The sequence below is a fragment of the Galleria mellonella genome, unplaced genomic scaffold, assembly GCF_026898425.1.
Source record: "Galleria mellonella isolate WM207_F2 unplaced genomic scaffold, CSIRO_AGI_GalMel_v1 utg213, whole genome shotgun sequence".
Classification (NCBI taxonomy): Eukaryota; Metazoa; Arthropoda; class Insecta; order Lepidoptera; family Pyralidae; genus Galleria; species Galleria mellonella.
The window spans coordinates 5879854-5907739 of record NW_026442039.1 but is presented as its reverse complement, the minus strand read 5'-3'; the positions used below and the strand labels follow the sequence as shown (position 1 = coordinate 5907739).

At 33.9% G+C, this 27886-nt stretch overlaps 1 protein-coding gene across 1 annotated transcript; it reads right to left on the bottom strand.

Moving 5' to 3' along the window:
- Positions 1-13090: 13090 nt before the first annotated feature.
- Positions 13091-15142, bottom strand: LOC113517664 (protein amnionless). Its single transcript, XM_026902413.3, has one exon. It carries the CDS (start codon positions 15081-15083, stop codon positions 13725-13727), a length of 1359 nt encoding a protein of 452 aa, XP_026758214.2. The 5' UTR covers positions 15084-15142; the 3' UTR covers positions 13091-13724.
- Positions 15143-27886: the final 12744 nt, after the last annotated feature.

Sequence of the window (27886 nt, the reverse complement as noted above, 5' to 3'; positions counted from 1 at the left end):
GGAAAAGGCAATAAACAATGTAGCACTCTCATTAGACCAGGAACTTTAATAGTTAGTCCGTCCGGGTCCTAGTTAATTTATTTTTATTGCACAAGTGAGCCTGTGTTTATTACCACTAAACCTAAGGCACCTCTTCCAAATTTATTTTGACCGGCTCAACCTCTGCTTTCAGGACTATAAATAAGACCGTTTCAGCAAAATACTTTTGTATTGATTCCATTTCCGTGCGGAAACACCTAAGTCTGAGTGGATGGAATAGATGTTAAAAACAGGATGCAATAAAAAAAGATGTATGTAAAAAGAAATACTACGTAGATGCTATATTGCAAGTAATAATAATAATAATTTATTTACCAGAAACATAGGTACATAATATGTTATAATTTGTTTTTTTTAGTATTCAGTTTCGTCATAATGCAAATTTGTAGGTAGTATTTATCACATATCAAAATACATAGTTTATATACATTTTAATGAAACTGTTATATTAAAATCTTAAGTAAATAATTATTAATTAATGATGACATAATACTTTGAGAATTTGCGACTTATTTGATAATGTTTTATTATCAAATAAGTCGCAAATTCTCAAAGTATTTTAAAAACAACTTTAAATATGATTATTCCGCGAAATTTTCTGTATGTTACGCTCTTAGATTATACAAATAGTCTCTCCATAGAAATGCTTCGAGAAAAACGGTTGGACTTTTTCATACAATTTTGCATGATAAGTGGTTATGAGTGATTCCTTTGACTTCTATATTTATTTTGTCTTATAATTTTTTGGATCTTTTTAATGCGTAAATACTCATTTTATTTATTAAATAATACACCAAGATCCTTGTAAAAAAATCTTTGTAAAAAAATAATACGTATCTATAGTGCACATGTAAATAACAAAGATAAGACAGTTCTAAATATTGTGAGCAAGGGTGGACTTATCATTGAAAGAAATCTCTTCCAGCCAACCAAATAATGTGATAGAGGATGTAGTTAGCAGGTAACTGCTTATTTTTGTATACTACCTGATATTTTTGTTATAATAGACTAAATTCCATGATTATTAAATAAAGAATTTACTTCCACTCCAACTTATACTATTTTATCCAAAATTGGAATCCGGTGTTTATAAAACTAGCTTTATCTTGCGACTTCGCTCACGTGAATCAGTACATATAGAATTCTATGTAATTAATTAAAATGTAACCTACTCGTGTACCTAATTTCATTTAAATATGTTCGGTAGCTTTTGCGTGAAAGAGTAATCATTCATTGTCCTTCCTTTTTTTCTTTCTCATTTATAATATTAATAAGATATTACACCAGGTAAATGTTCGTGTGGTCCCGTCATAGAATAGGCCAACCTTTCCTTTCCCGTGAGTGTCGTAAATGGCGACTAAGGTAGGGCGAGGGATGGCCAAACGTGTCCCTCTTAAAACATCTCCAGGGCCTAACTACAATTGCCAATCCGCCTGTTAACCATTAGCAAAACCCCTCTAAGGAGAAAGTTTAAGTCCAGCAGTGGACAGTTTAAGGCCAATTTGATGAAGACACCAGGTAAAAATATGCAAATTCTCAACATTTCCATTGAATTAGATTCCAACTTGCATCTCATAACTATGCAAGTATAGTGCATATTCTTTCAGTCAATTCAGATACCTTTTTAACAATTCCAAAACTCACAGTTAACCTCAATTCTCTGTTAAAATATCTGTTAAAATTTAATTAAATATATTTAATTTTAAACAGATATAAAGCAACGCAATCAGTATGTGCCAGACGGTTAATCAGAACAGACGTGTATACTGCAGTAGTGTCGACCGCAGCCAGTAAGGGCACTCCACACGAGAGCACTCGAACATCTGTCGCGGCGCGCGAGGGCTTACACTAAACGCCGGATTGTTTGCGGGGGATAGTATGAACGCTGCATTTTATAGCGGGCTGTTGAAAGATTTTGTATTGCCCCCGAGCCCGGGAGGTGTATGGGCTTTTAGGATTGTGAATATAGATGGGGAGATATTGATGTAATCGCTACTTCAGATTTCAGAAGTGTTGCCTGCGATTTTGTTACCATCAACATATCTAATATATATCTAATATATAAAATTCTCGTGTCGCGGTGTTTGTTACCAAACTCCTCCGAAACGGCTTTACCGATTTTTATGAAATTTTGTGTGCATATCGGGTAGGTCTGAAAATCGGCCAATATCTATTTTTCATACCCCAAAATGATAAGGGTGACCTACCCCTAAATATATTTTTTTTTATTTTTTTGTCAATTTTTTTATTTTTATTTTATTATAATTTTGCATTGAAAAATACATACAAATACAAATTTCCACGCTGTTACGATCAACTCCTGTTTTTTAATCACGATTTTTATATGCCGCAATAGGGTTGCAAGATGGCAATCGAATATAATAATTGTAGTAGGATAAATTTTCATATAAATTCTCGAAATAATGTATATGGTAAAACATATATATATATATATATATATATATATATATATATATATATATATATATATATATATATATATATATATATATATATATATATATATCCCAATGGACATAAATGTTTACAATATGAACTCTAATATTTATAATCTCCTATCGTGAAACAATTGTGTTTGCATGGTTATGTTTCGGTTTGAAGGGTGGGCTATGGCAGTGAATTTCCAGGGTACAGAAGAATAACGCCTGAATCCTCAGGAATGGCAACGCATAGGGGCTATCATGGGGGAAACAGTATACTCTGTTATGTCTATGGTACTGCTCATGTCTATAGGCGACGGTTACCACTTTCCATCAGGTTAGCCGTCAGCTTGTTTGCCATTCTAAGTTACATAAAAAGATAGTTATCATTGTAATAAAACATGACTACCTGAGCAAAAACTTATATTGAAATATAAAGGAAACGACAGTAATGATCTTTGAAAAGGAAAATTCTAGAACCACTGCCGGAGTTAATAATATAGATAATAAGTTATTGAAACAAATAGATGAAATTTTTGCCTTAAATATAGTTTCACTAAAGATGGGAAATGTAGCGCTGATATAAAAAGAAGACTGTATACTAGAAATATAATTAATTAGATTATGTGAAAGACTAGTTTTTCGCCGCAACTTCTTAAGTATTAATTTTAAAAAGAAAAAATCAAGACCAAACTTTTATCAGATTTTAAGTTACATCTTCAAAAACACAACTGTAAAAACTGCAGTCAATTTGAACAATAGTTTTTGCGTAATACTAAAACAAATATACAATCAGACAGACAAGAATTCTAGAAGTTATTATTTGGGCTTCTAATATCCTTATAATGCCTCATATTAATTTTCCTAAAATATGTACTAGTTTGTATATATATAAATATATTAAAATAAAATAAATTTGGAGAAATGACACCTCAGTGTCGGCTCTGCTATTTAGCTCACTGGACGCCTTTTTAAATCAGCTGCACACTTGGATCAAAATAATCAAAATTTGTCCAAATAAATAAAAAACCGGCGCTTCTAGTGATTCTCGAGCTTTTTAAATTCATAACACAATTTGACGCGTGCGACATAGTAATCCTGCTCTTTAAAGAGAATAACATGTTCAAGTTTATTGTCATGAACGTGTATAACCACTATTTACGACGATGCTGGCACGAAACCGTGTTATATCACACGTCAACATGACACATAAAAATAAAAAAGTACTCACCTAGGGACACAAATGGAATGGTAGATGCCATGGTTCCTGAGTACATGGATGAATTCAGGCAACGTCCGGCATGCGCCCATGATGCTGAAGGCGGCGAGCGCGCTGTTCCACACGAGCAGGGTGCGCCGGAGTTCAAACCTGGCAACAAATTGCGATTGAAAATTAAGTAAATGCATTCAAACATCTAGACAAAAGAAAAATCGATATTATAATTCATGATCATCATCTCAGCCATTATCTGTCCACTGCTGGACATAGGCCTTCCCCATAGACTGCCGTAAAGAACGGTCCTGAACTTTATTATTATTATCTTATTTTATTTTTATTATCTGTGTTTATTCTTTATTCACGAAAAGTTTGTTTGGGTTTTAAAACTTGACTTACATTGTTTGTTCATTGGTCACAAGAACTCAGATTAACTACTCCTCTCCATTCTAAGCTTTTCTAGAAGAAATAGCTATTTAGCAATAAGGCCGCACATCATTGCCTCTTTACCTTGCTTCTACAAGAAGCATGCTGTTTTTTTTTTTTTGTTTAAAAGTTTTCAATTACAATCTATCAGTGCAGGGAACAATAGTTTTTATTCATTAAACACTTTCATTATGTCATTGCATAATTTTTGATGTGAAATTTGGTATTAAATATAGATAATTGGATAAACAAGCTGAAGTGGCAATGGACTGGTCACATAGGTGAAGAGCCGACATTCGATGGAAAAAAAGGATCTTGAGTGGCGACTTTAAATGCAGTATAGGATGACGCCCCATTAGTTGGATTGTTGGATAGTATAATTAGTTTTATTTTAATTAATTTTTTTCATTACTAAGGACTTATGGGCCACCCTGTATCTTAAGTGAATTTCACTGGTTAATCGAAAAGAATTATTTTGTATAATTCCGCTGTCATTAGTGCATGTGCCACTGTCAACATTTAAAAATTGACTACTATTATTATCAGTAGATATTCTACGACTTTCCATATTACTCATCAAACTTCGACCGCTATCCAGGCCACGCACATGTTGCACACACATGTGTTTTACCTCTAAACGAGGCATCTTCAGGCAAATTAATAGATCGCTGCTCGAAACTAGTGTTAACCGTTTGGTACGACTACAAATAACTTAATGTTTTTTTTTCGATCGTACTTACTGTTGGCCAGTGATGGCCTCTTGGCCACATTGCCTTATTTATACCGGAATAGTAAGAAAGGGCGTAAGGAGGCATTATTTCTAGATAAAATTCAGTAATCTATTCATTTGTTTCTACCAGGTTTATATAAATCATTACCCTATATTAAAATAAACTCAAATAGTACACTATCAATACAATCAAATGAAGAAGATCTAATCCAGGCCTCCATTTACACAGACAAATTACGTATTACGTATAACCGTGTGGTCCCGGCATAGAATAGGCCACCCGTTCATTTCCCGTGGGTGTCGTAAGAGGCGACTAAGGGAGAGCGAGGGCTAGGCAGCAGCGTCCCTCTTAAAACATCTCTAAAAGCCTACCTGCGGTTGCCAACCCGCCTGCCAAGCTTGGCAACTACTGGCTAAATTCTTCTTATGGGGAAGGCTTATGTTCAGCAGTGGACAGTCAACGGCTGAAATAATAATAAAAGTATTACGTATAACATTAAAAATGCAATGAAAGAGTATTTACATTCCATTCCACTCGGCCGCTTTATTAAGCAAGTGGAAAAGCGATAAACAGCTAAATTGTAAGAGAGCGGATGTTACAAAACGAAGCGGTCGCCGCAAACAAAAAGCCAATGTGTATGAGACACGTCGATAACATATCAACAGTTATGAGGGAGGTACAATGGATGTGGCATTGTTCGGTTGTTTTTTGTCATTATTCGTTAATATTATAATTATGTCTTTAAAGTTCCAACAAAAAGATTTTACAATACAATTGACAGTTGAGTTACTTATATGTATAATAATTTATGTTTATATATATATTTAGTTATATCTATACATGTATGTGTATGTATATATAATTTTATTTATCTATGCTCTGTTACATACATATATTCTATATAGTTAATATAGTTATTAATGATTTATTATTTATCGTACAGTATATTCTGTTATGTTCATGCTACTGCTCATGTCTATAGGCGACGGTTACCACTTTCCATCAGGTGGGCCGTCAGCTTGTTTGCCATTCTAAGTTGTATAAAAAAATATACCAACCCTATAGACACTTCCTCCACAACCTTTCGGGTTCTCAAAGTTGGCTGAAAAAATCCTTTTAAGGGATAAGTCCGGCTGTGTATATTTTTGCTATAACCTAATAATCTATACTATAAGTGAATGTACAAAGGCATATAAATAAATAAATAAATTATCAGTTTACGGTAGACATGAAAAAGACGTGACCTGACGCTCTTTAAAAAAACTGTATAGTTTTTCATTAAATATTGTTATTACTGTGTCACAATATATTAGCTCTGTGGCAAACCTTCTTTGTTTTATTACAGCAAATGCTGAATGACGACCATGACTGAAATATATGTGTCCGACTTTAAACTTTAGGTGAATAATAATAAAATATATATTCGGGTTACCAGGCCCTACACAATTTTTATACAAATTATTACAATTACCTACATAACCAAATTTTTTTATATTATCCAGTATGTAAATCGTACTACAATGATTCATAGACTGACAGTCTACACCTTTAGGTATAGTGTTAGAGCTAGCCGGAACTATACGCATCAGAAATGTGCACCGTTTTCGCATAGTAACATAAAAACAACACGCGCTTCGACGAACATTCACGATGCACTACAAAACAAAAGCTGATCACCGTCATTACCGTTATTCATATTTCTCGTTTCCTTGTCCGGTACCGTCGGAATGGTCTTAAGGTATTATTTCTCTGGTACACTTTTACCAAAGGTAGACTTTGTACAGAAGTCGTTTGCTTGGGCACCTCTGTACCATTCATGTTTCAACCGTGAACCAGTTGTGTTTGTATGGCTGTGTTTCGGTTTGAAAGATACAATATGACAGTGAATTTACAGGGTACAGAGGAATAACACCTGAGTCCTCAGAAATGGCAACGCATGGGAGGTATCATGGGTGAAATAGTATACTCTGTTATGTCCATGATACTGCTCATGTCTATAGGCGACGGTTACCACTTTCCATCAGGTGAAACGTTAGCTTGTTTGCCATTCTAAATTGAATAAAAAAACACACGTTTGTTAATACCTGTAAGAGATCGCCAATGAAGAACCTTTCTGTCTTATCGGTTATTAATTCTTTAAACTGGTCCGTACTATTGCCACTTTAGCTTGCTTATAAGGATATCCTATTTTCCTTTTAAAAAAATCCTATTAAAACTTTGTACGTATAATAATATCATCATTATCTTATCAGCCATTATTCCTTCTTTGCATGATTTTTTTTATTGGTGATATAAATCAATCATGTTCAAAATTAAAGGAAAAATGCTTAAAAAAAGTAAATTTGACAGCTATAATTTTTTTTCTGCAATGGACATTAAAAAGGTATCCAGACACGATCAACTTAAAATGAACTTGGTCTTTTATATAATTTTTGGGCATTCAATATTATGGATGATGAAAATTTCCACCATTATGGAAAGAAGGATTAACTGTCCGCTGCTGAAAATAGGTTTCCCCAAAAAATTAAGATTTTGCCAGTAGTTGCCACTTTTGGCAGGCATATAAATAATGAGTAGCATATCCAGCTTTTTTATATCATCACCGCCATTACGCTCCGTGTGAATTAACCTCGTTTGTGAGACGGCTCCTTATAAGGCGAGTGGAAAGCGCACTCGCCTTATTAAACGGGGCACAATGAACGTCTAATGGTTACTCTTAACACACTAGTACCTTTTGTAGTCAAAATGAAGCGAATAATGTTGCTATTATAAATATTTTATTAATAAAAATTTAAAATATTTAGTAGTACCGCATTCGAGTATTCTGACACTTCCCTATGGTTGACTGGGAGAGAATGCTTTTAGCATTAAGTCCGCCATGTACACATATTTGTACTAATGAATAAATAAATAAATAAAAAAGGCTGATGTTAGCAACGAATAGTATCCCGATGCGGTCATAATTCCCGACTACCTTAAGTGTAAATTTCAATTTCATGGGAATGGCAACGCATGGGGGTATCATGGGCGTAACAGTATACTCTGTTATGTCCATGGCACTGCTCATGTCTATAGGCGACGGTTACCACTTTCCATCAGGTGGGCCGTCAGCTTGTTTGCAATTCTAAGACGTATAAAAAAATACCAGTACACTTATGAATTTTTTTTTATACGACATATAAATTCATTTTGTACAAGCATAAGTAAATAAAAATAAAGACAACATGTGAAGAATATTGTAACTGAAATATATTATATAAACATTATATTACATAATTTGTACATAATTATATGATATAATTTTTATACATTTCAATATGTGTATTAAATAACAAGGTAAATACCTATATTTATAAACTAATTGCCTGATATAAAGGTAATAAAAAAAAAAGTACGCTCATAGAATGATAAAGTATATATATATATATATATATATATATATATATATATATATATATATATATATATATATATATATATATATATATATATATATATATATATATATATATATGTCGTTACATCTAGAATATGAATCCAAGTAAAAGGAGGTAGATATTAACTTTCCCAAATCGGAAATTACAGTTGTGAAAATATTTACTTTACTTACATTATAACATAAACATTATTTTAAATATTAACCGGTAACTCGAAATGTTAACTGTTTATTTACTCATTATTATTTACAAGCAAGCCACATTCTGAATACTCAATCTTTCTAACCAACTCTAAACTCAGCCAAACAGCGGATTCGCCACCATACAATGTCGTCACCCCAACACAATCTATCTTAATTCACTTACCTCCCTATTCTATTCCATTCAATTCGAAATCCGAACGCGTTCTCGAATTATTCTCGAATCACGACATCTCAAGAAATGAGTCGAGCTGTAATCGAATTACGACCCTCCATTGAGGAGATAGTTTTGAGTTGCACCGCAACGTCTCGAATGTGCCGCGGCGAAAACCTATTTTGTGACGGTCTCTGCATCAGACAAAATTGCATTGGCCCCGTAAATATGTATCTTATATGTACAATATATAAATTATTTATATATAAATATAGAGAAATATTCACAATCATATTAAAGTATATATATGTATGTATATATATATATATATATATATATATATATATATATATATATATATATATATATATATATAAGATTTTACAATACAATCTATACAATATAAATCTATATAATACCTAGGCTCCCAGACGGCTTATTTTTTTTTCAAAACCTCCAACAAATATAGTTATTATTTTGGCCAATATATACAAAAATTTAACAAATTATAAACTAAAACCTTCCTCGAGTACCACTCTATTAAATGGTGAAAACAACATGAAAATCGGAGCAGTAGTTTTTGAGTTTATCGCGAACCAACAGACGCGGCGGAAGACTTTGTTTTATAATATATAGTGATATGAAGAAACATACAAGTGTTTTACTAATAACATATTATATTATCTGTGCTAATAATATCAAAATGTCATTGCAGTTTAAAAAAAAAAAAAAAGTATCAAAACGTCATAATGCAGTTAATCACTGGAGGTGGTCGTAAAAGTGCAAGTGGACGCATTCAGACGCGTAGCTGTCTCTGACAAATGTGCTAGCACCGATTTATAGTGCTCGGGCTTGCGCTAGGCGCCCTAAATCCGGCCCGTCGCTTTTGATATACGATTTAGCGCTTGTTACTCTTATACTATTCGTGCATACGTTGTATTTTATGAGTTTTTACTAAGTTATTGCAGTGTCAAATGTCGCTTTCTTCGTTTTTATTCTTAGAACACAAGTCTAGAAGTATTTTATAAATTGAGTGATTGACATAAATTGAGTGATTGACATAAAGAATGTAATTTTTAAAACTGGAGTCGATTCTGGGACGTCATTTGTTAGAATATCTTTTTATCTAATATTTTAATTTGACGATATTTATGATATTATTGTTTTATGGTTGCCATGTGGTCCTAGCATAGAATAGGACACCCCTTCCTTTCCTCTGGGTGTCATAAAAGGCGATTAAAGGACGGTGATAGATGGGCAACAGCGTTCCTCTTAAAACATCTCTAAAGCCTTACTGATGTTGCTAATCCGCCTGCCAAGCATTGCAACTCTATTGTGCTACTGATAAAATACCTCAAGGGGCTTATGATATGTTCAGCAGTAGATAGTTAAGAGCTGGTATGATGATGATGACGAATATATGAATATATCTATCTATTTAAGAGCTGCGCTCTTGTCGGTGGAGCTCTCGCCACTCACTACGATTTTCAGCGAGTCCCTTCACCTCTTGATACGACACGACACCAACTCCTTCCTTGATCTGCCTGATGTAACTATGTCTCGGTCTCCCTCTTCTCCTCTTTCCTTCTATTTTACCTTCTATTATAATGTTCCTAAGTTCGTCGTGTCGTATCAAGTGTCCCAACATAAATAACGCATTTTTTTTTATACAAATTAGAATGGCAAACAAGCTGACGGCCCACCTGATGAAAAGTGGCAACTGGTTGGAAATTATCAATAGCTAAGCTTGTACAAGTATTCATATCTGTTTCGGTGTACAATTTGTCGCGGCATGCAAATGAGTCGTCGCCATTGACATTTGGAGGCGTAACACGGTTAAACGAACGTAAATCAGCGTTCGGATAAAAACAATAGCTTTAGGCAACAATGGGACCGGTGAGTTGGCGCTTTGTACTACGTACTAGTTCGTGTCGAGTTTCGTACTTACTACACGTAGAGCGCTCGGTCACAAATGACGTGTCGTTATCTGTATACTCGTTGGCTATACGAGACCATGATATTTGTAAAGTTGATATACTAGTTTAGTGTTGTAACAGAAATATAATTTCAATAAACGATTTACATACCAACGGTGAAGTGGCAATGATTAATAAATAAATTGTGTTTTGAAGGCTTTTTAATTTACAACATACATACAACATACGAGTATTATATATTATTTAAAATATTAATTATTTAAAAGTCAACAATATTTTATAAAATTCATTGACATATAATTATTTATAAAACCATAACATATATAATATTGTTATGGTTTTAAAGAAATAATGCCTATTCTATTTATTGTCATATTTATGTAGAAATATTTTAAAAAGTAAACAGATAAATAAAATAGTTTTTGTTTCCTGTAAAGTTGTTTTTTTGATTTATTATAAAATGTCACTTCACCGTCAATATACACACACACGCACACACACCCACACACATTTATAAAAGCAAAAACTAATATTTTCAGAATATATTTTTATAATAAATAAAAAAAGAAATTGCTCTTAAACGGTGAAATGTAAACGGATATAGAACAAAAAGTAAAATCTATTTAAAAAAAAAAACAGTCAGAACAAAACGCCACGCCACAATCAGTCGTGTGAACATCAAAGTCGGATGATTAACGACATACCGTGGCAGGCCTCTTCTTTGAGCTCTCCGAGGAAACCCAATACTATTGATTGAGTTCATATTCAAAGCGCCACTAACAAAGAGCCAGCGTTTCGGTATTTAAGAGTAGGGTTTCATCTTTTCCGCAGTTAAAGATTTATTACAGAAATTCATTTCCATCCTTGCTAATAAGTATGATAGAGAAATTGTTTGTTGCCTATTATATTTAATATAGTATATTTATCACTACCAAAATATTTCTATAATATTCTAGATTTACTCGCGAACTGGTTACCATGAACAGGATATGTTAGTTACCAACTACGTTAAAAATTAGAAAAAAAAATATGCCATTCAAACTTAAACCGCTGAAAGGATTTAAATAAAATTTTGCACATAAATGGACTATAATTATTTATATTCGACACATAGGGCAAGAATATTTTTTATCCAAATTCACACAGACAGTCGTAAGGTGCAGATTGTTTCTTCTCTTTATAACTTCATCTTGTATATATAGCTCAAAATTTTGCTTTTAATATATTTATGTAATCAGTAGTCCAAAAACCAAGAGTTTATGTAAATGCATCAGTTAATTAATGTAAAAGTAATAAACTAATGACGTTTGGGGGGAAAGGGATTGTTAGTAATGGAGACTAAGAATCCCATTGCTAGCAATACACCCAACCATGTCGACCTCCTCGCGGTTCCCCCTGGAAACTATCATGGTTAATTCCTGATGAATTCATCATGATGGGCTAACTGACCTGTTTTCATTCTCATCTATCACCCTTCAGTGGTGCTCTGCCAGCGTATCCCGTAAGCGCAGGCGGGGTTTCCATACCATTATCACCCATAAAAAAAAACTAATGACGTTTTTATAAACCACGAAATATTTTTCTCTCAAAATATTGCAACTTGGAAACTAGATATAAATACTTTAAACGCGACTTCATTCGCGTAACCAAGACATATCGTGAGAATTACCACCATATGAGAAGTATTAGCTAATAAATATTATAGTAAAATACTGGTGATATCAGTATGCCAACTTTTGAAGGTCTAATTTCAAATCTGCTGCCTTATCTTGATACACTGTGTGATAGTGGGTATCTACTTTTAGAATCCACGCGTACAAAATTACAAAAAGCTAATAAAAATAATAAGCTAAAAAATGACAAAAGCTAATATTATATTTTCTATTATTTTATCAATGAAGTTGTGAAACAGTTGTGTTTGCATGGCTGTGTTTCGGTTTGAAGGATGGGATGTGGCAGTGAATTTACAGGATACAGAAGAATAACACCTGAGTTTTCAAGAATGGCAACGCTTGGGGGGTATCGTGGGCGAAACAGTATACTCAGTTATGTCCATGATGCTACTCATATTTATAGGCGACAGTTACCACTTTCCATCAGGTGGGCCGTCAGCTTGGTTGTCATTCTAAATTGCATAAAAAAAAATATATTTTTCATTTATTGTATTTTTCAAATTATGTATTATGTGTATTTTAAAAAGGCTCTCTACTTTTTGTTCTCGTAATTTATTATAGTCCCGTATAGTATAATACCTATAGTTTAGTATTGAATTTTCTACATAACTGTGTCTATCCATTTATCATACGTTATACGTGTATATAGTTAGTATCCGCCCATTCATCGTATTGGGAGTATCCACACAGTGGTAAATTACTGTCAAATGATTTAATATGGTACAGTAAGCAATTTAAACTGTGCAACAACTATATTTAAAGCGAACAAATACCATACCAAGTCTCTATTATGGATGTATTTCAATCCTTACTAATATTATAATTGTGAAATTGAGTGTGCTTATTTGTTTGTTTATTACGTCTTGCTTCCTTAACAGTTCAACCAATCTTTACAAAACTTACAAACATGCAATGTGTGACCTGGATAAGAATATATACTTCTTGTTCGTCGGCGCCAATTTCACCACTTGCTATTTTTGTTTCTTTTATTAAAAATTCAAAAAATTCTAATTTCAACTTTACAATAATAAATACTATATAAGTAATTAACACATTTATGTTAGTATTTATTTAAAAAAAAACTCGCTTCATCGTACTTCATGTAAGTTCAATATCTTGGACTCGAGGATAATTATAAGAAACTATCCAGCAATTTCTATTGTACTAGATTTCAGAAAAAAAGAAATATAACATTCCAACAATTTTGATTATTATGTCTTATATTTATTTTTGTCTTATTAATAAATGGGATGAGGGTAGGATTTATTTATGTCCTATTTAAAATTACTAGTGCATTAGCATTATCGTTGATATCAAAAAAGGGACGATTGACGTATTGCTACTCATAATAAAAACAATATTATTGGACAAATGGGAGAGTAACCTAATTTCTACAAAAAAATTATACTCATTTCTAACATTGTAATTAAACACAAATTCATTTCCTTTATTGTCAAATAAAATATGACGTTATTCTTCTTCAACAATATCTACAGGCTCCACAACGTGTACCCGCCCTCTTTTGGAGTCGTACATAGGGTTTCTAAACCCTGTATTTATACTTGTACCTATTGGTGTTCCAGAATCTCTCCTGGTCAATGATACTACGCTCTCCGTTCTTCTCTGAAACCTAGAAATAACCCTACGAGGCCTATTCAAGTTCAAATTTTCCACCCAGTGTTCTGGCACTCTATAATAATATACGTATACTGCACCCATTACCAGTATTACAGTAAAAAACATGGACACCGCTATTTTCCCATTTATTCCTGATTTTGATAAGGGACTTCCACTTATTGCGGCTGTCTTCAAACCCTTTATCCGGTACTGTATTTCATTTGTTACCTGAGCACTATCACCAGTGTATTCTCTTTTGTCTACCACAACAACTTGAACCTGACCATCTGCACCAAAGTCGTTATCATTGTCTAAAACAAGATCAGTATATTCTTCTCTCTTCAATACTTGTGGAAGTCGACTTATATGCCACAAAATATTATCACTTCCATAGTCATGTACAATTTTTGCAACAAATTCTTTGAAGGACATCATATCGAAGCTCCTATCAACTGCAAAAGTAATGTATCCACCACAGATTTTGCAACAATGGCCAATAGGTTGGATCGGATTATCGCAAGTTGGTACAGGACAAAACTTGGCAGAACAGTCCACATTGATACCGAATTTTTGACATGGACAACCACTTCTCGACTTGCACGAAGTCTTCATGACATTTACTCCTGATTGTTGAAATTTGTTAAGTATAAATTGCTGCGATTGATCTTTTTGCATCGACACATAATTTGAAAATGCATCAGTAGTAGTTATATTAGCGCTTTTTCCAATTCTTATCTCTTTGACTATTTGATTATCATCTGGAAGGATAATTGTAAATTGTGCATTTTGAGGAAACTCTACAATGTCGTCGTAACATGGTATTCTTTCTGCATCAGGTGTTGCATCGTTGAATTTTGTTGAACTCCACATATCGGGTTGAGCCCATGACGTAACTGAATTGTCCAAATAGTAAACATTGCCGTCATCGGTGCAATTAGAGTCATTTGGGTCTGCACCAAAACTAATAACGCCATTGGCAAGAGTTATTTCTCCCTCACTTGGTAATACAAATTCACTTACAGATATTTCCGATTCCAGTCGCACTGATTCAATTATATTTTCAGGGAACACAACAGTTTGCCTGGAACATGGTAATTTTCCGTTCAAAAAATTTACTGGCAAATTGAAACTTCTGTTTGGCAGCCACTTAACTATAGATAGTGTTGTGGGCAAAATAAATATTGAAACCAAGAGAATATATGTTTCCCACATAATTGAAATCGGTCTACGATGTCAATTCAACAAGCGACAAATAACAAATGGAAATTTCATGCACACAGCGAAACTTGATGCTGACAGATGTTTTCTCGTTATCGTAGCGATATTTGTTATCCATGATGTGGCCGTTCGAAACACTATCCCTGTTTTTATCGCTTAGTTAATTGAAAATAGAACTATATTTATGAATGAAATTAAATGAAATGTGTTTTATTTAGCCATAAATTATATTAATATTGGAAACCTCATATTAAGTATATGTTAAGCGATACTTGTATCGTGAAGTGCCTCCCTTCAAAAACATAATTCGTATGAGAAACTAATACTTGCAAATAAAAACTATATAATTAATGTTATCACTATTGTTAATGTTGCAAATTTGTAGATTTTTTACAAACAATAACATATGAAATTTTAACAAAAAACTATGCGTGTATGCGTGCGTGAGAGCGTGCGTGCGTGCGTGCGTGCGTGCGTGCGTGCGTACGTGCGTGCGTGCGTGCGTGCGTGCGTGCGTGCGAGCGTACGTGCGTGCTTGCGTGCGTGCGTGCGTGCGTGCGTGCGTGCATGCGAGCGTGCGTGCGTGCGTGCGTGCGTGCGTGCGCGCGTGCGAGCGTGCGTGCGTACGTGCGTGTGTGTGTGTGTAAATCATGTGCACATAAATACCTATACAACATGTGTATTATTAATATATTACAAAGCTGTCAACTTATATATAGCACTCCTGTAATAATTTATGTATAGCATTGTCATGTGGTCCCGGCATGGAATAGGCCACCCCTTCCTTTCCTGTGGGTCTGTAAGAATTGACTAGGGTCGGGGGGATGGGGGGAAGTAATAAACAGCAGTGGCGCTCTTAAAACATTTCTAAAGCCTAACTGCGGTTGCCAACCCGCCTGCCAAGCGTGGCAACTACTGACAAAACCCCTAAGGGAGAGGTTTATGTCCAACAGTGGACAGTTGAAGGCTTATACTTACGGTAACGAGTAAACAATATATAATTTTAATTTATCATTTAGACAGAGTAAATGATATATATTTACTATTATTTAGTACAATGAAGTCAATTAAATATTCATAGATAATTAAGTATTTAAAATATTTTCGTTTCATATTTTGTACAAGTATAATTCAATAACATACATAATTATGTTTACACACTGGAACCACTTCACTATGAGATATGACTAGTTGGCGTCATTGTTTAAACCATATTACTACATAATGTATCCCCGCTATCCATATGCAACGCTGTATTTCCTGCATGACCAGGGTTAATGAACACATATGTATTGTATTATAATTTATGTGACATTGAGAATGAGTTATACTCAGCTTCTATAGTCCTGGGGGAAATTAAAGCTGACTTGTAAAAACTATCATAGCCAAAGATAAGTAGATAACTTTAACAATCATGTACCCAGGGGGATGAAAGGGATTGTTACCCAACCAGGTCGACCTCCTCGCGGTTCCCCCTGGACATTATCATGGTTAACTCCTGATGAATTCATCATGATGGGCTAACTGGCCTGTTTTCATTCTCATCTATCACCCTTCATTGGTGCTCCGCCAGCGTATGCCGTTAGCGCAGGCGGGGTTACCATAAAATCAGGTGGGGGGGATTGTTAATAATAGAGACTAAGGACCCCATTGCTAGCAATATACCTAACCAGGTCGCCCTCCACGTGGTCCCCCTGGTTACCACTTCCCATCAGGTGGACCGTCAGCTTGTTTACCATTCTAAGTTGTATAAAAACAAACTACAGAAAGTAAATTTTAATTTAGTAAAGTTTATCAATAAATATATATCACTTCTGTGAACAATTTGACTTTATATATATCTTAACAAATTGTTAAACTAAACGTAAGCTCAAGCTACACCCACGCGTACAATATACCACATAATAAGTACGTATATTATATAATCCTCTAAGAATTATTAGCAACCTTAACGTTTATATATAAGAGTTGCCCATAAAAATACGTATAAACAAAAGATTATCCGAGTTCCGGGAGGCATTGCGGCGTTCGCGTGATCCACAGGATTACTCCCATCTTGAGACGGCAATAAAAGTCACGGTGGAGCATGCACGATCCTATTACGGGATACCTTATGATTTATCACAGAATAACACCGGTAGGTGGTTAAGTACAAACCATTAATGACTTTTGGAGGGGTGGAAATTTAATAAGACGCCGCGATCGTGCCAGACTGCGTAGTTATGCAAATTTTATTACTGGAAAAGCCTCGAGATGGAACACTTGGGTCGATGTTGCGGGCGGCCGCTTGACTGTAATTAGTTGTTTAACGAGCCCATCATTAATTATGAACTTTGGGATTTTTCTATAACATTTAGTTAAGTGTTATGTTACATTGAACCTGCTGCAGTAACAAGTAAACAACGTTAATTACTCATTTAACAAAAAAGTAATAAAGTCATGTAACGTTTACCGTTTCATTTCAGATAGGCTGTCTACAAGTACATGTTTTCAAAGTATTATAAATTAATGTTTGATCCGAGAAAAAACAGCTACTTCAATTATGTAAAAATTAATATAAAACTAACACCCATTACAAAAATAATCATTAAAATAATTAAAGAATGTGTCCCACAAAAAAAGACTTTAATTATGACAATACCAGTTATATTGATTTAAAAAACTAAACCCGACATTGATAAAATTTCTATAAGACCAATTTATAAGTACCTAATCTTTCAAATGAAACAGAATTTTCCAAAACGATTTAAAACTGTCAAAATTGTAAGATAATAATCATAAAAAAATATACAACCAAATTGAAAATCTCCTTTTTTTTTAAGTCGGTTGATTAATTTATAATTGAATACATAAAAAACAAAATCTTCTCTCCATTGAAATTTAGCAACTGGTAATATTAGAATGGGGAGAAAGGGACTGTTAGTAATGGAGACTGAGAATCCCATTGCTAGCAATATACCCAACCAGGTCAACCTCCTCGCGCTTCTCCCTGAAAACTATCATGGTTAATTCCTGATGAATTCATCATCATGGACTAACTGGCCTGGTTTCATTCTCATCTATCACCCTTCACTGGTGCTCCGCCAGCGTATCCCGTTAGCGCAGGCGGGGTACCATTTTCACCCAGCAAAAAGAAATGGTAATATTAGATAAACTGTTTAAAATTACTACACCTATGTGTTACATGGTACCCAATAGTTTTTTTCTAATATTTATAACAATATATCTTCTCCAGTTATTATTTTTATCAGGTAATTAATACAAAAAAAAATACAATCTGTACATCATAGGTAGCGACTGATAAAAATTGGAAACGAAGCTGAAGATTGTACTTAATGGCATAACTTTAACAAGGCTTACCTCCAGCAGTGGACTGCAATAGGCTCATTATAACAATGATGACCATCTGAAATAACCGCAACTAGCACGTCCAAAAAATTTACCCGTATGTTTCCACCCTAGCATGCTCTGTTGATCGTAGAACATCGCTGAAACGCACAATATGGCAGATGGGTGGATAACACGGGCCTGTAAGTGTTTGGGTTTTACGGTTGCCCCATCAAATTGTGGGTTCTGTAGGGTTCTGCTCAGCCTTATTGTTAACTTCGCGGTTATGGTGCTCGAAGTGCCGAAAACTGGCAACTTTATAGCACATTAATAAATTTATTTCAAAATCAGTTGTTACAGATGTTTCGTAAGCAATTTGTCGCACTTGAGAATGGACATGTTTTAAATAATATTTCACATTATTTTCATAATTATTACAGTTTTCAATCTCGACCAATTTAGCACAGGAGTGAATTTTTTTTTCAAAGAAAAAAGAAAATAATCGAAATAAGGGAAGAGGTCACATTTAATCATAAGCCACTAGATGGCGTCCTTTGTTATTTTTATAATGTGATTTCAATTATCTTACTAACAACTGTACGTGATTACAAAAAAAAAGAATATAATAGTATTTAAACTATAAAAGTGTATTAATAACGCATAATTTATATACAAAAATTATCACATTTTAAAGTCGGTTAAACAAAACTATAAAGTTCTAAACTGTATTCAATCATCAACAAAATCGTCATTTATATCATACATATAATGTAATAAATGTAAAAGTTTGTATGTTTGTTACTAGATCACGCTTAAACGGTTGAACTGATTAGAATGAAATGTGGACAAAGCCACGGGAAATAACCAGTTAAACTGTAAATATTAATAGTAAATATTAAGTGAAAGTACAAATACCTCCTCTAAACACCTACAAAGCAAACGTATCTTCATTCCGTCACATTACCCTGTTTAAATAAACGTTCCACTAACAAACTTATTATTTAAACATGTCAAAATTACCAATAACTTCTATTACGAAGCAAATAAAGTCTATAATCATGTAAATTTCGATTTTGAATACGCATCATTGGTGATACTATTTCTTACAAAACACGAGCTGCCCAAGGATTCGCACAAAGCATTTCGGGTATATTCTAGTTTGAATAATGGGTGCGAGGTATTTGTTCGAGCGGTTGTGAAAATGGAAAATTAAGTGCGTCCCTTCAGTAAATACTGGAACACAGCCGCGATTGTCGGATGGATCTGATAACGTTTGCACAACTATTGTATGGGCGCGTTCCGTTATGGTTATTTACTTATATTTTGGATGAATTGACAAATTATATTTTTAGTTGATATCGAATGACTACTGATAAACTATCGTGGGCCAATCGTCATTATAATGATGAATAATTTTAATCATTCTCCCAATGAATACTTTGTTAATTTACTTGTTAGAGAATCCGCAAATAAAATAGGCATTGCATTTACACTACATTTTGGATATTTATTTGAGTAATTTTTTTTTTTTTTATAACTAACGAACTGATCCGACTTTTTTATTGTTTTTTTGTTTATGTTACTCTCTGATAATGTAGCTTTTTATAGGTGAAAGAATTTTTATAATCAATTAAGTAATTTTTTGAGTTTTTGTTGTTTTTTTTTTAATGGATGATAATGGAATGGCAAACCCGCCTGCGCTATTGGCGGGGCACCAGTGAGAGATGATAGGTGAGCATGAAAGCAGGTCAGTTAGCCCATCATGACGAATGCAACATGTATTAATCACAATGGTTTCCACAAGGAACAACGTGGAGATCGACCTGACATAGCTTACTAGCAATGGGGCCGTTAGTGCCCATTACTAATAATCCCTTCCACCCCCCTCATCCATTGTTGTGTCAGCCATTAACTGTCCACTGCTGAACATAGATTTCCCTGTAAGTGGGTACTGTTTGCCAGTAGTTGCCACGCTTGGCAGGCAGGTTGGCAACCGCAGTGTTTACTTTTCGTGTTATTATTATATTTCGTTATATTAGAGGGATTGGCATATATATATATATATAAATCGCGATTAAAAGACAGGGGTTGATCGTAAAAGCGTGAAAGTTTGAATTTGTATATATTTTTCAATGCTAAATCATAATAAAATAAAATAAAAAAAATTTGTCAAAAAAATAAAAAAAAAAAATATTTAGAGGGTGACCCACCTTTATCGTTGAGGGGTATGAAAAATAGATGTTTCATAAAAATCGGTAAAGCTGTTTCGGAGGAGTTTGGTAACAAACACCGTGACACGAGAATTTTATATATAAGATATATAGGTATAAGTTTATTTGTAACATATTTGACATTTTTTATTAGTAATAAACGTTCAATTAGCACCAAGCATCAATAAACGAAGTAAACCAAACGTCCTTAATACTTTTATATACATTGCAGTCAATTAACGCAAGAATTTATTGCATTTTTTATAGTAACCCTATAGTGTGTATTGTTTAGGTTGTAAAATTTATAGATGCACTAAAAGGTACATTAGTTTAGGTGCGAATTATAGACGATAAACGGCAAATCCATTGCAGTTATAGCTTGATTGGCTATTAAGGGAAACCATTTATTGCCAGCTAGCATAAGATTTATGTACTGAATCTAATATTTTATATTGATGCACAAGAACAAACGTGTTCGGATTTAGTGGATAAGATTCGAGCGGTATCTTTTATCTTCATAAAAACTCGATAGTTTCAAAGGAAAAAAAATATTATAGGTATTAGAAATTCTAACATTAATATTGATATTCATATAAAAAAAAGACTTTTTAGATCGTTTGAAACTGTCGTGGACATATCGTCACCTCTATGGCAAATTTACGAAACTGCAGTTTTTTCAAATTTGACATTTCTTTAAAAATCTACATTTTGCGTCATACTACTTATTGTGGCTTATTTTCAAATTTCTATCTCTAACGGTTTAAGAAATCGAGTAGCTCGAATCTATATTTTTGTGACTTGCCCAAAGTAAACTTCCTTAGCATATTTTTATAGTACTTTCTATAATAAACACTTTAATTTGAAAATTTCAATAATTATTTTATCAATTTTTCAATCCTAATTTAGTTATTTTACATGAATGATTGCTGTAACGTTGTTATTTAAACTGAAGTTTTGTCCAAAACACGTGATTTATACCTTGGTATATTTACAAAAGTGGCACTTTCATTAGTTTGCCAGATATTAAAAAAAAATTATTTTCTTTGGCAACTTACGAAACTGCCACTTTCATAGATATGCTGTTGTATAACTCAATACCTAGGAACTCTCATGTATGAAGGTGCAAAGTAACGAATATGCATTTAATTCTGATACTTGTAATATAATAATAATTAATTAAGTGCATTCAATAAAAAACAGGATTTTAAAACTAAAATGTTAGCATGATCTTTTACAGTACTCTTCTGTCAAAAGTTATTTGCATTCTCATATTTCAAAACGTTCCCCTGTAAAATGTATCTTTTTCAGTTTCGTAAGTTTACCATAAAGGTGACGATATTAATAGTCGATTTTATAAGGGTGCTGCACTTCCATCTCACGGATTGATTTTGTTGACGAGTGTTTCATTGGCAGAGAGTTAATGCGAGTTTTATTGAGATACAGAGAGCATCTAGGATAATTAAAAAAACAGGAAATCTGTAATTGTGTGTAACTCATAGAATCTGATATACTTCTTAATTTCTTGAAATAAAAAGAGAAGCAACATTTTTATAAATATCCACCTGATGGAAAGTGATAACCGTCGCCTATAGACATGAGCAGTACCATGGACATAACAGAGTATACTGTTTCGCCCGTAATACCCCCCATGCGTTGCCATTCCTGAGGACTCGGGTGTTATTCCTCTGTACCCTGTAAATTCACTACCACATCCCACCCTTCAAACCGAAACACAGCCATGCAAACATAGTTGTTTCATAGTAGAAACATGGATGGAACAGTATCCAAGCAATCGACTTTTGTACAAAGTCTCCCTTCCTTCCATATTTTGTTTATGAAATATTCCAGATTAGCATATATATATATATATATATATATATATATATATATATATATATATATATATATATATATATATATATACAAGTAGTTGGAAAAGTTTGTTGGGTAATAATAACAAATTTATAGTAAACATTTATTTCTTAGTATATATATTAATATTCGGTATTTTAGTATATAAAAATCGGTAATGTAAATCAAAAGGTCGCTGAATAAATGAATTAATGAGTATATTTTATTTGCATTATACAATATAGGGATTAAACAAGACAATTAATAAATGTAACGGTACAGTTGTATAAGTACAGATTTTTTTAATGGGTGATAATGGTATGGTAACCCCGCCTGCGCTATTGGTATACACTGGCGGAACACCAGTGAGAAATGATAGGTGAGGATGAAAGCAGATCATCAAGAAAAAATCCACAAGAATTAACCACGATGGTTTCCAAAGGGAACCGCGTGGAGGTCGACCTGATTGGGTATACTATACTTACTAGCAATAGGGCTGTTAGACCCCATTACTAACAATACCTTTCCCCACATATTTAGCCCATCGTGAAGAATTCCACAAGAATTACCCACATTAGTTTCCAAAGGGAACCGCGTGGAGGTCGACCTGGTATATTGCTAGCAATAGGGCTGTTAGACCCCATTACTAACAATCCCTTTCCCCACATATAAGTACAGTAAGGTGGCAATATATTCCTTCCTGGCTTCCGCAATAAAACTTCGGAATCTTTCAAATGTTTATTACTCAATCACACTTAAACGGCTGAATTGATTGAAATAAAATTTATGTTATATCCTAACTTAACATTTTTTTTAATGGATGATAATGGAACGGTAGCCCCGCCTACTCTAACGGTATACGCTGGCGGGGCACCAGTAAGAAATCATAGGTGAAAATGAAAAGGCAGGACAGTTAAACCATCGTGATGAATACACCTGGAATTCAGCACGATAGTATTCCAGGGAGACCACGTGGGGGTCGACCTGACAGAGTATATTGCTAGCAATGGTACTTTTTATCCCACTGAGGTGGCAATCAAGCATACGGCCCACATGATGGTAACCGGTTACCGTAGCCTATGAACGCTTGCAATAGTATATGGATACTTCATATACCAATTTATTCGAGCAAAGCCGCGGAAATCAGCTAGTAAAAAATACTGTAGCTATTTTAATTTTTGAAACAACTAGCGGCCCGTCTCGGCGTCGCACGGGTGGACATTGTTACATTTTAAAAAGTGGCCATTAAGGCTGCACACGCGACGGAAGCCTAAAAATGGAGTAACTTCTTCCGTTTTCCCAGCATTTCCCTTCACTGCTCTGCTCTTATTGATCGTAGCGTGATGAAAAGTATACTATAACCTGCCCATGAGTATAAAGAATAATTGTACCAAGTTTCGTTAAAATCCGTCGAGTAGTTTTTGTTTCTATAACGAACATACAGACAGACGGACAGAGAGACAAAAATTTTACTGATTGCATTTTTGGCATCAGTATCGATCACTAATCACCGCCTGATAATTATTTTGGAAATATATTTCATGTACAGAATTGACCTCTCTACAGATTTATTATAAGTATAGATAATATTTTTCCATTAAGAACCTCCTGTATCTCTCAGTGTATATATTTATAAACACATATCATATATAAATCAATCCCCTAAGCGCCGCCATTGAAATGTCTTGAAAATGTCTTGTACTCGCATCAATCGATCTACTATAGTAGGCGCATGTTGAAATGGCCACAAACACTGCAAGCTGATAATTTTGCTTAATATTCTATATCTATCATCATGCCAAGTCTCTTGAAGATTAGACAGAGAGAGTGCGAAAGACCTCGTTCCTTATATGTACATCTTTTGTTTCTCACCAAAAAATTATGCTAAGGGAAATGGGAAATGTGAAAGCCATTCCTTCGAATTCATATTAAAAAACAATCTTTCTCATTTCGGGAATATTAAGTCAATTGTGGGAAATTTTTCCAGATAATTGCAACACTAAAAATGGCGCGAATTCTTTTAAAAGAAATGTAAATATTTATTACTATATTTATGTTTAAAATTGATGATACATACCGGCTATGTTATCCAAACTGGATCAGAATGGTACAAAATAGTGCTTGCTTTTCGTATGTTCTTTTAATAAACTTTAATTGTCATGGCGCAGATAATGACGTTTTTAGATCTAAAAATATATTTATTGTTTCTTTTAAAGAGACAGTCTCTCTTAACGAGTGATCCGCAACGACAATTGATTATGACAATCTTTTTTTTTTCTCTTTTAATACATGTAACTCCGCCTGTTCGGGCTCGTAATTCTTCCTTTTCATATTTAACAATTATTTATATTTAAAAAGCATTAACAGATTCCTATGTTCATCATCGTGCAATTTAAAAGCGGCGTTTTAAAATGTAACTTTCAATATAATATTTTAATATGAGAATAACTTACTTATATTTTTACTGTGCATATACTTCACCAGAGGGAGACTTTGTACAAAAGTCGATTGCTTGGACACCTCTGTCCCATTCGTGTTTCAACCGTGAAGCAGCTGAAAAACGTGAACGAAGTCGCAGCTAATTGTCTATCTATAATTAATCTATCCAATAAATGATATAACCAAACGACCAATACTGTCAATACCAACTACATCGCTGGCTTCCCCAATGCAATGAACGAACTATGGCGACAAAGGAATCAATTTATCACAACGCGTGCTGAAAGGTCAGACTTATTGTTGGTTGGGGAACAGGTACCTATTGATTTGAGGTCCTTCACCTTAATCCCAACGGGGGGCACGAATTAAAAAGTTAATCCTTATACACGTAACGGCTCCCGCTGCGGCCGAGTAATGGTAACATTTTATCTTCTGAATATAAAAAAAAAGTGTATTCTCAGATGTCTATGGTACTAGTCATGTTTATATACGATTAACACTTAACAAGGCGGGCTATTATTTTAGTTGTCATTCCATTTATTTATTTATTTTATTCATACTTTCTTCTACACAAAAAATTACAATGAAATAATTTATATTAAATAAAGATGTATAATAGGCGCGCCTAACTCTGTAAGAATAGGGGGAAAGGGATTGTTAGTAATGGAGACTGAGAATCCCATTGCTAGCAATATACCCAATCGGGTCGACCTTCTCGCGGTTCCCCCTGGAAACTATCATGGTTAATTCCTAATGAATTCATGATGATGGGCTAACTGGCCTGTTTTCATTCTCATCGAACACCCTTCACTGGTGCTCCGCCAGCGTATCCCGTTAGCGCAAGCGGGGTCACCGTACCATTTTCACCCATAAAAAAAAACTCTGTAAGAGTCTATTTCCAGCAAACCCTGAAACTTAAATTCCTATAAAAAGCATACAAATATTAAATGTGAAGTGTTTTTCTTTTTTTACCATTTCTCTATCTCTTAACCTACTATTTTAATTTGATAGATAAATAGATACTCTTTATTGCTTCCTCCAAAAGATTACAATAGTAAACTTATTATAAATACAAACAACTAGCGGCCTGTCCCGGCTGCGCACGGGTGAACATTTTTAAACAACATTTTAAAAAGTGGTTATTGTAACAACGATAATAGTTGCACATATAGTATCGCGAAGTTTTCTTGTAGTTATTGAGATTCTCTTCAATATTGTAGAACATACTTTTGTTCTATCACCAATAGTTTCCGCAGCGCACGCGACGAAAGATATTTTATAGCATTTTTACACCTCGGGTTACATTACTAAAGTTTTAGTAAGGATCCCTAATCTTTTCTAGCAATAAATATAGCCTATGTTACTCAGGGTGAATGTAGCTTTCTATAGATGAAAGAATTTTTGAAATCGGCGAAGTAGTTTTTGAGTTCATTCATTACAAACATACATACACACAAAAATACAAATCTTTTCTCTTTATAATATTAGTGTATATTACAAAGAAATAATACACTGGAAAAACAATGGGTGGCTTGATCGCTAAGAGCGATAGTTTCGTGAAATTACTGCTTTATTATAAACTCTATTGTGAACTACCACCAGAGGGAGACTTTGTACAAAAGTCGATTACTTGGATACCTCTGTCCCATTCGTGTTCCAACCGTAAAGCAGTTGTGTTTGCATGGCTGTGTTTCGGTTTGAAGGGTGGGATATGACGTGAATTTACTGGGTACAGAGGAATAACACCTGAGTCCTCAGGAATGGCAACGCATGGGGGGTATCATGGGTGACACAGTATACTCTGTTATGTCCATGGTACTGCTCATGTCTATAGGCGACGGTTACCACTTTCCATCAGGTGAGCCATCAGCTTGTTTGCCATTCTAAGTTGAATAAAGATTTAAAAATAAATTTAACAACGTATACAAATCTATTATGCAATGGAGAATGATATTATTAAAAAAAAAAATACTAACACCTAATTATTAATATAATTATTATCTAAATTATTGCAAATTTAAACAGTGTGTATAAAAAAAAATTAACACTGAAACGCATTCACGATCAAAATGTAATTCATAGGACTGTAATAAATTGTTCCTTTCACACGCAAAATATTAGACAGTCATAAACATTAATCTTTCGCTGCAACATATCCAACATTCCGTCGTATGTATGATTCGCGCTCAAAATACCAACATCCACAGATTATATTTGTCGTGCCATAGACAACAATACTCTGTAGTTCTGCAAGTTCGAATGGAATTTTGAATTTCGAATCGAATTATGGATTTGAACCGTTATTATGCGGTCAAATGGGTTGTTCCGCGTTCGATCTTATTTATGTATTCCACATTGCATTCCTAATAATTCTATTACATAAATTTTAGTCAGGGAATGTTGAGTGAACTTAGAATATAAACAAAAAAATTTGCTACAAAAATAATCAACTTCAAACTTGACGTAACTGGTATGTGTCTAACACAATGGGAATAGGGGAAAGAGATTGCTAGTAATGGGATTTAACAGCCTCGGTGCTAACAATATACAGCTATCAGGTCGACCTCCACGTGGTTTTCCCTGGAAACTATCGTGACTAATTCTTGTTGAATTCTTCACGATGGGCTAACTGACCTGCTTCATCCTCACCTTATCATCTCTCACTGGTGCCCCGCCAGCGTATACCGATAGCTCAGGCGGGGCTGTCATTCCATTATCACCCATTAAAAAAAAATACAATGTGAATTGCGTTCATTTACATTAAGAACACACTTGACTTACAATTAATGTCGCGTAAAGTAGGTATATACAGAATTTTAATACATTGTAAATTATACGGTCGAATTAAGTACCTTTTCTTTTTTGAAATTGGTTAAAAACCAATAAATACAACATCACCCCATACATTAACAAAAATTTTGGTTAGACTTATAATAATAAAATTCATTTAAAATTATATTAGCAATAAAA

Excerpts from the sequence above, each read along its gene's own strand:
- LOC113517664 (XM_026902413.3), bottom strand. The coding sequence starts at position 15,083 with ATGTGGGAAACATATATTCTCTTGGTTTCAATATTTATTTTGCCCACA.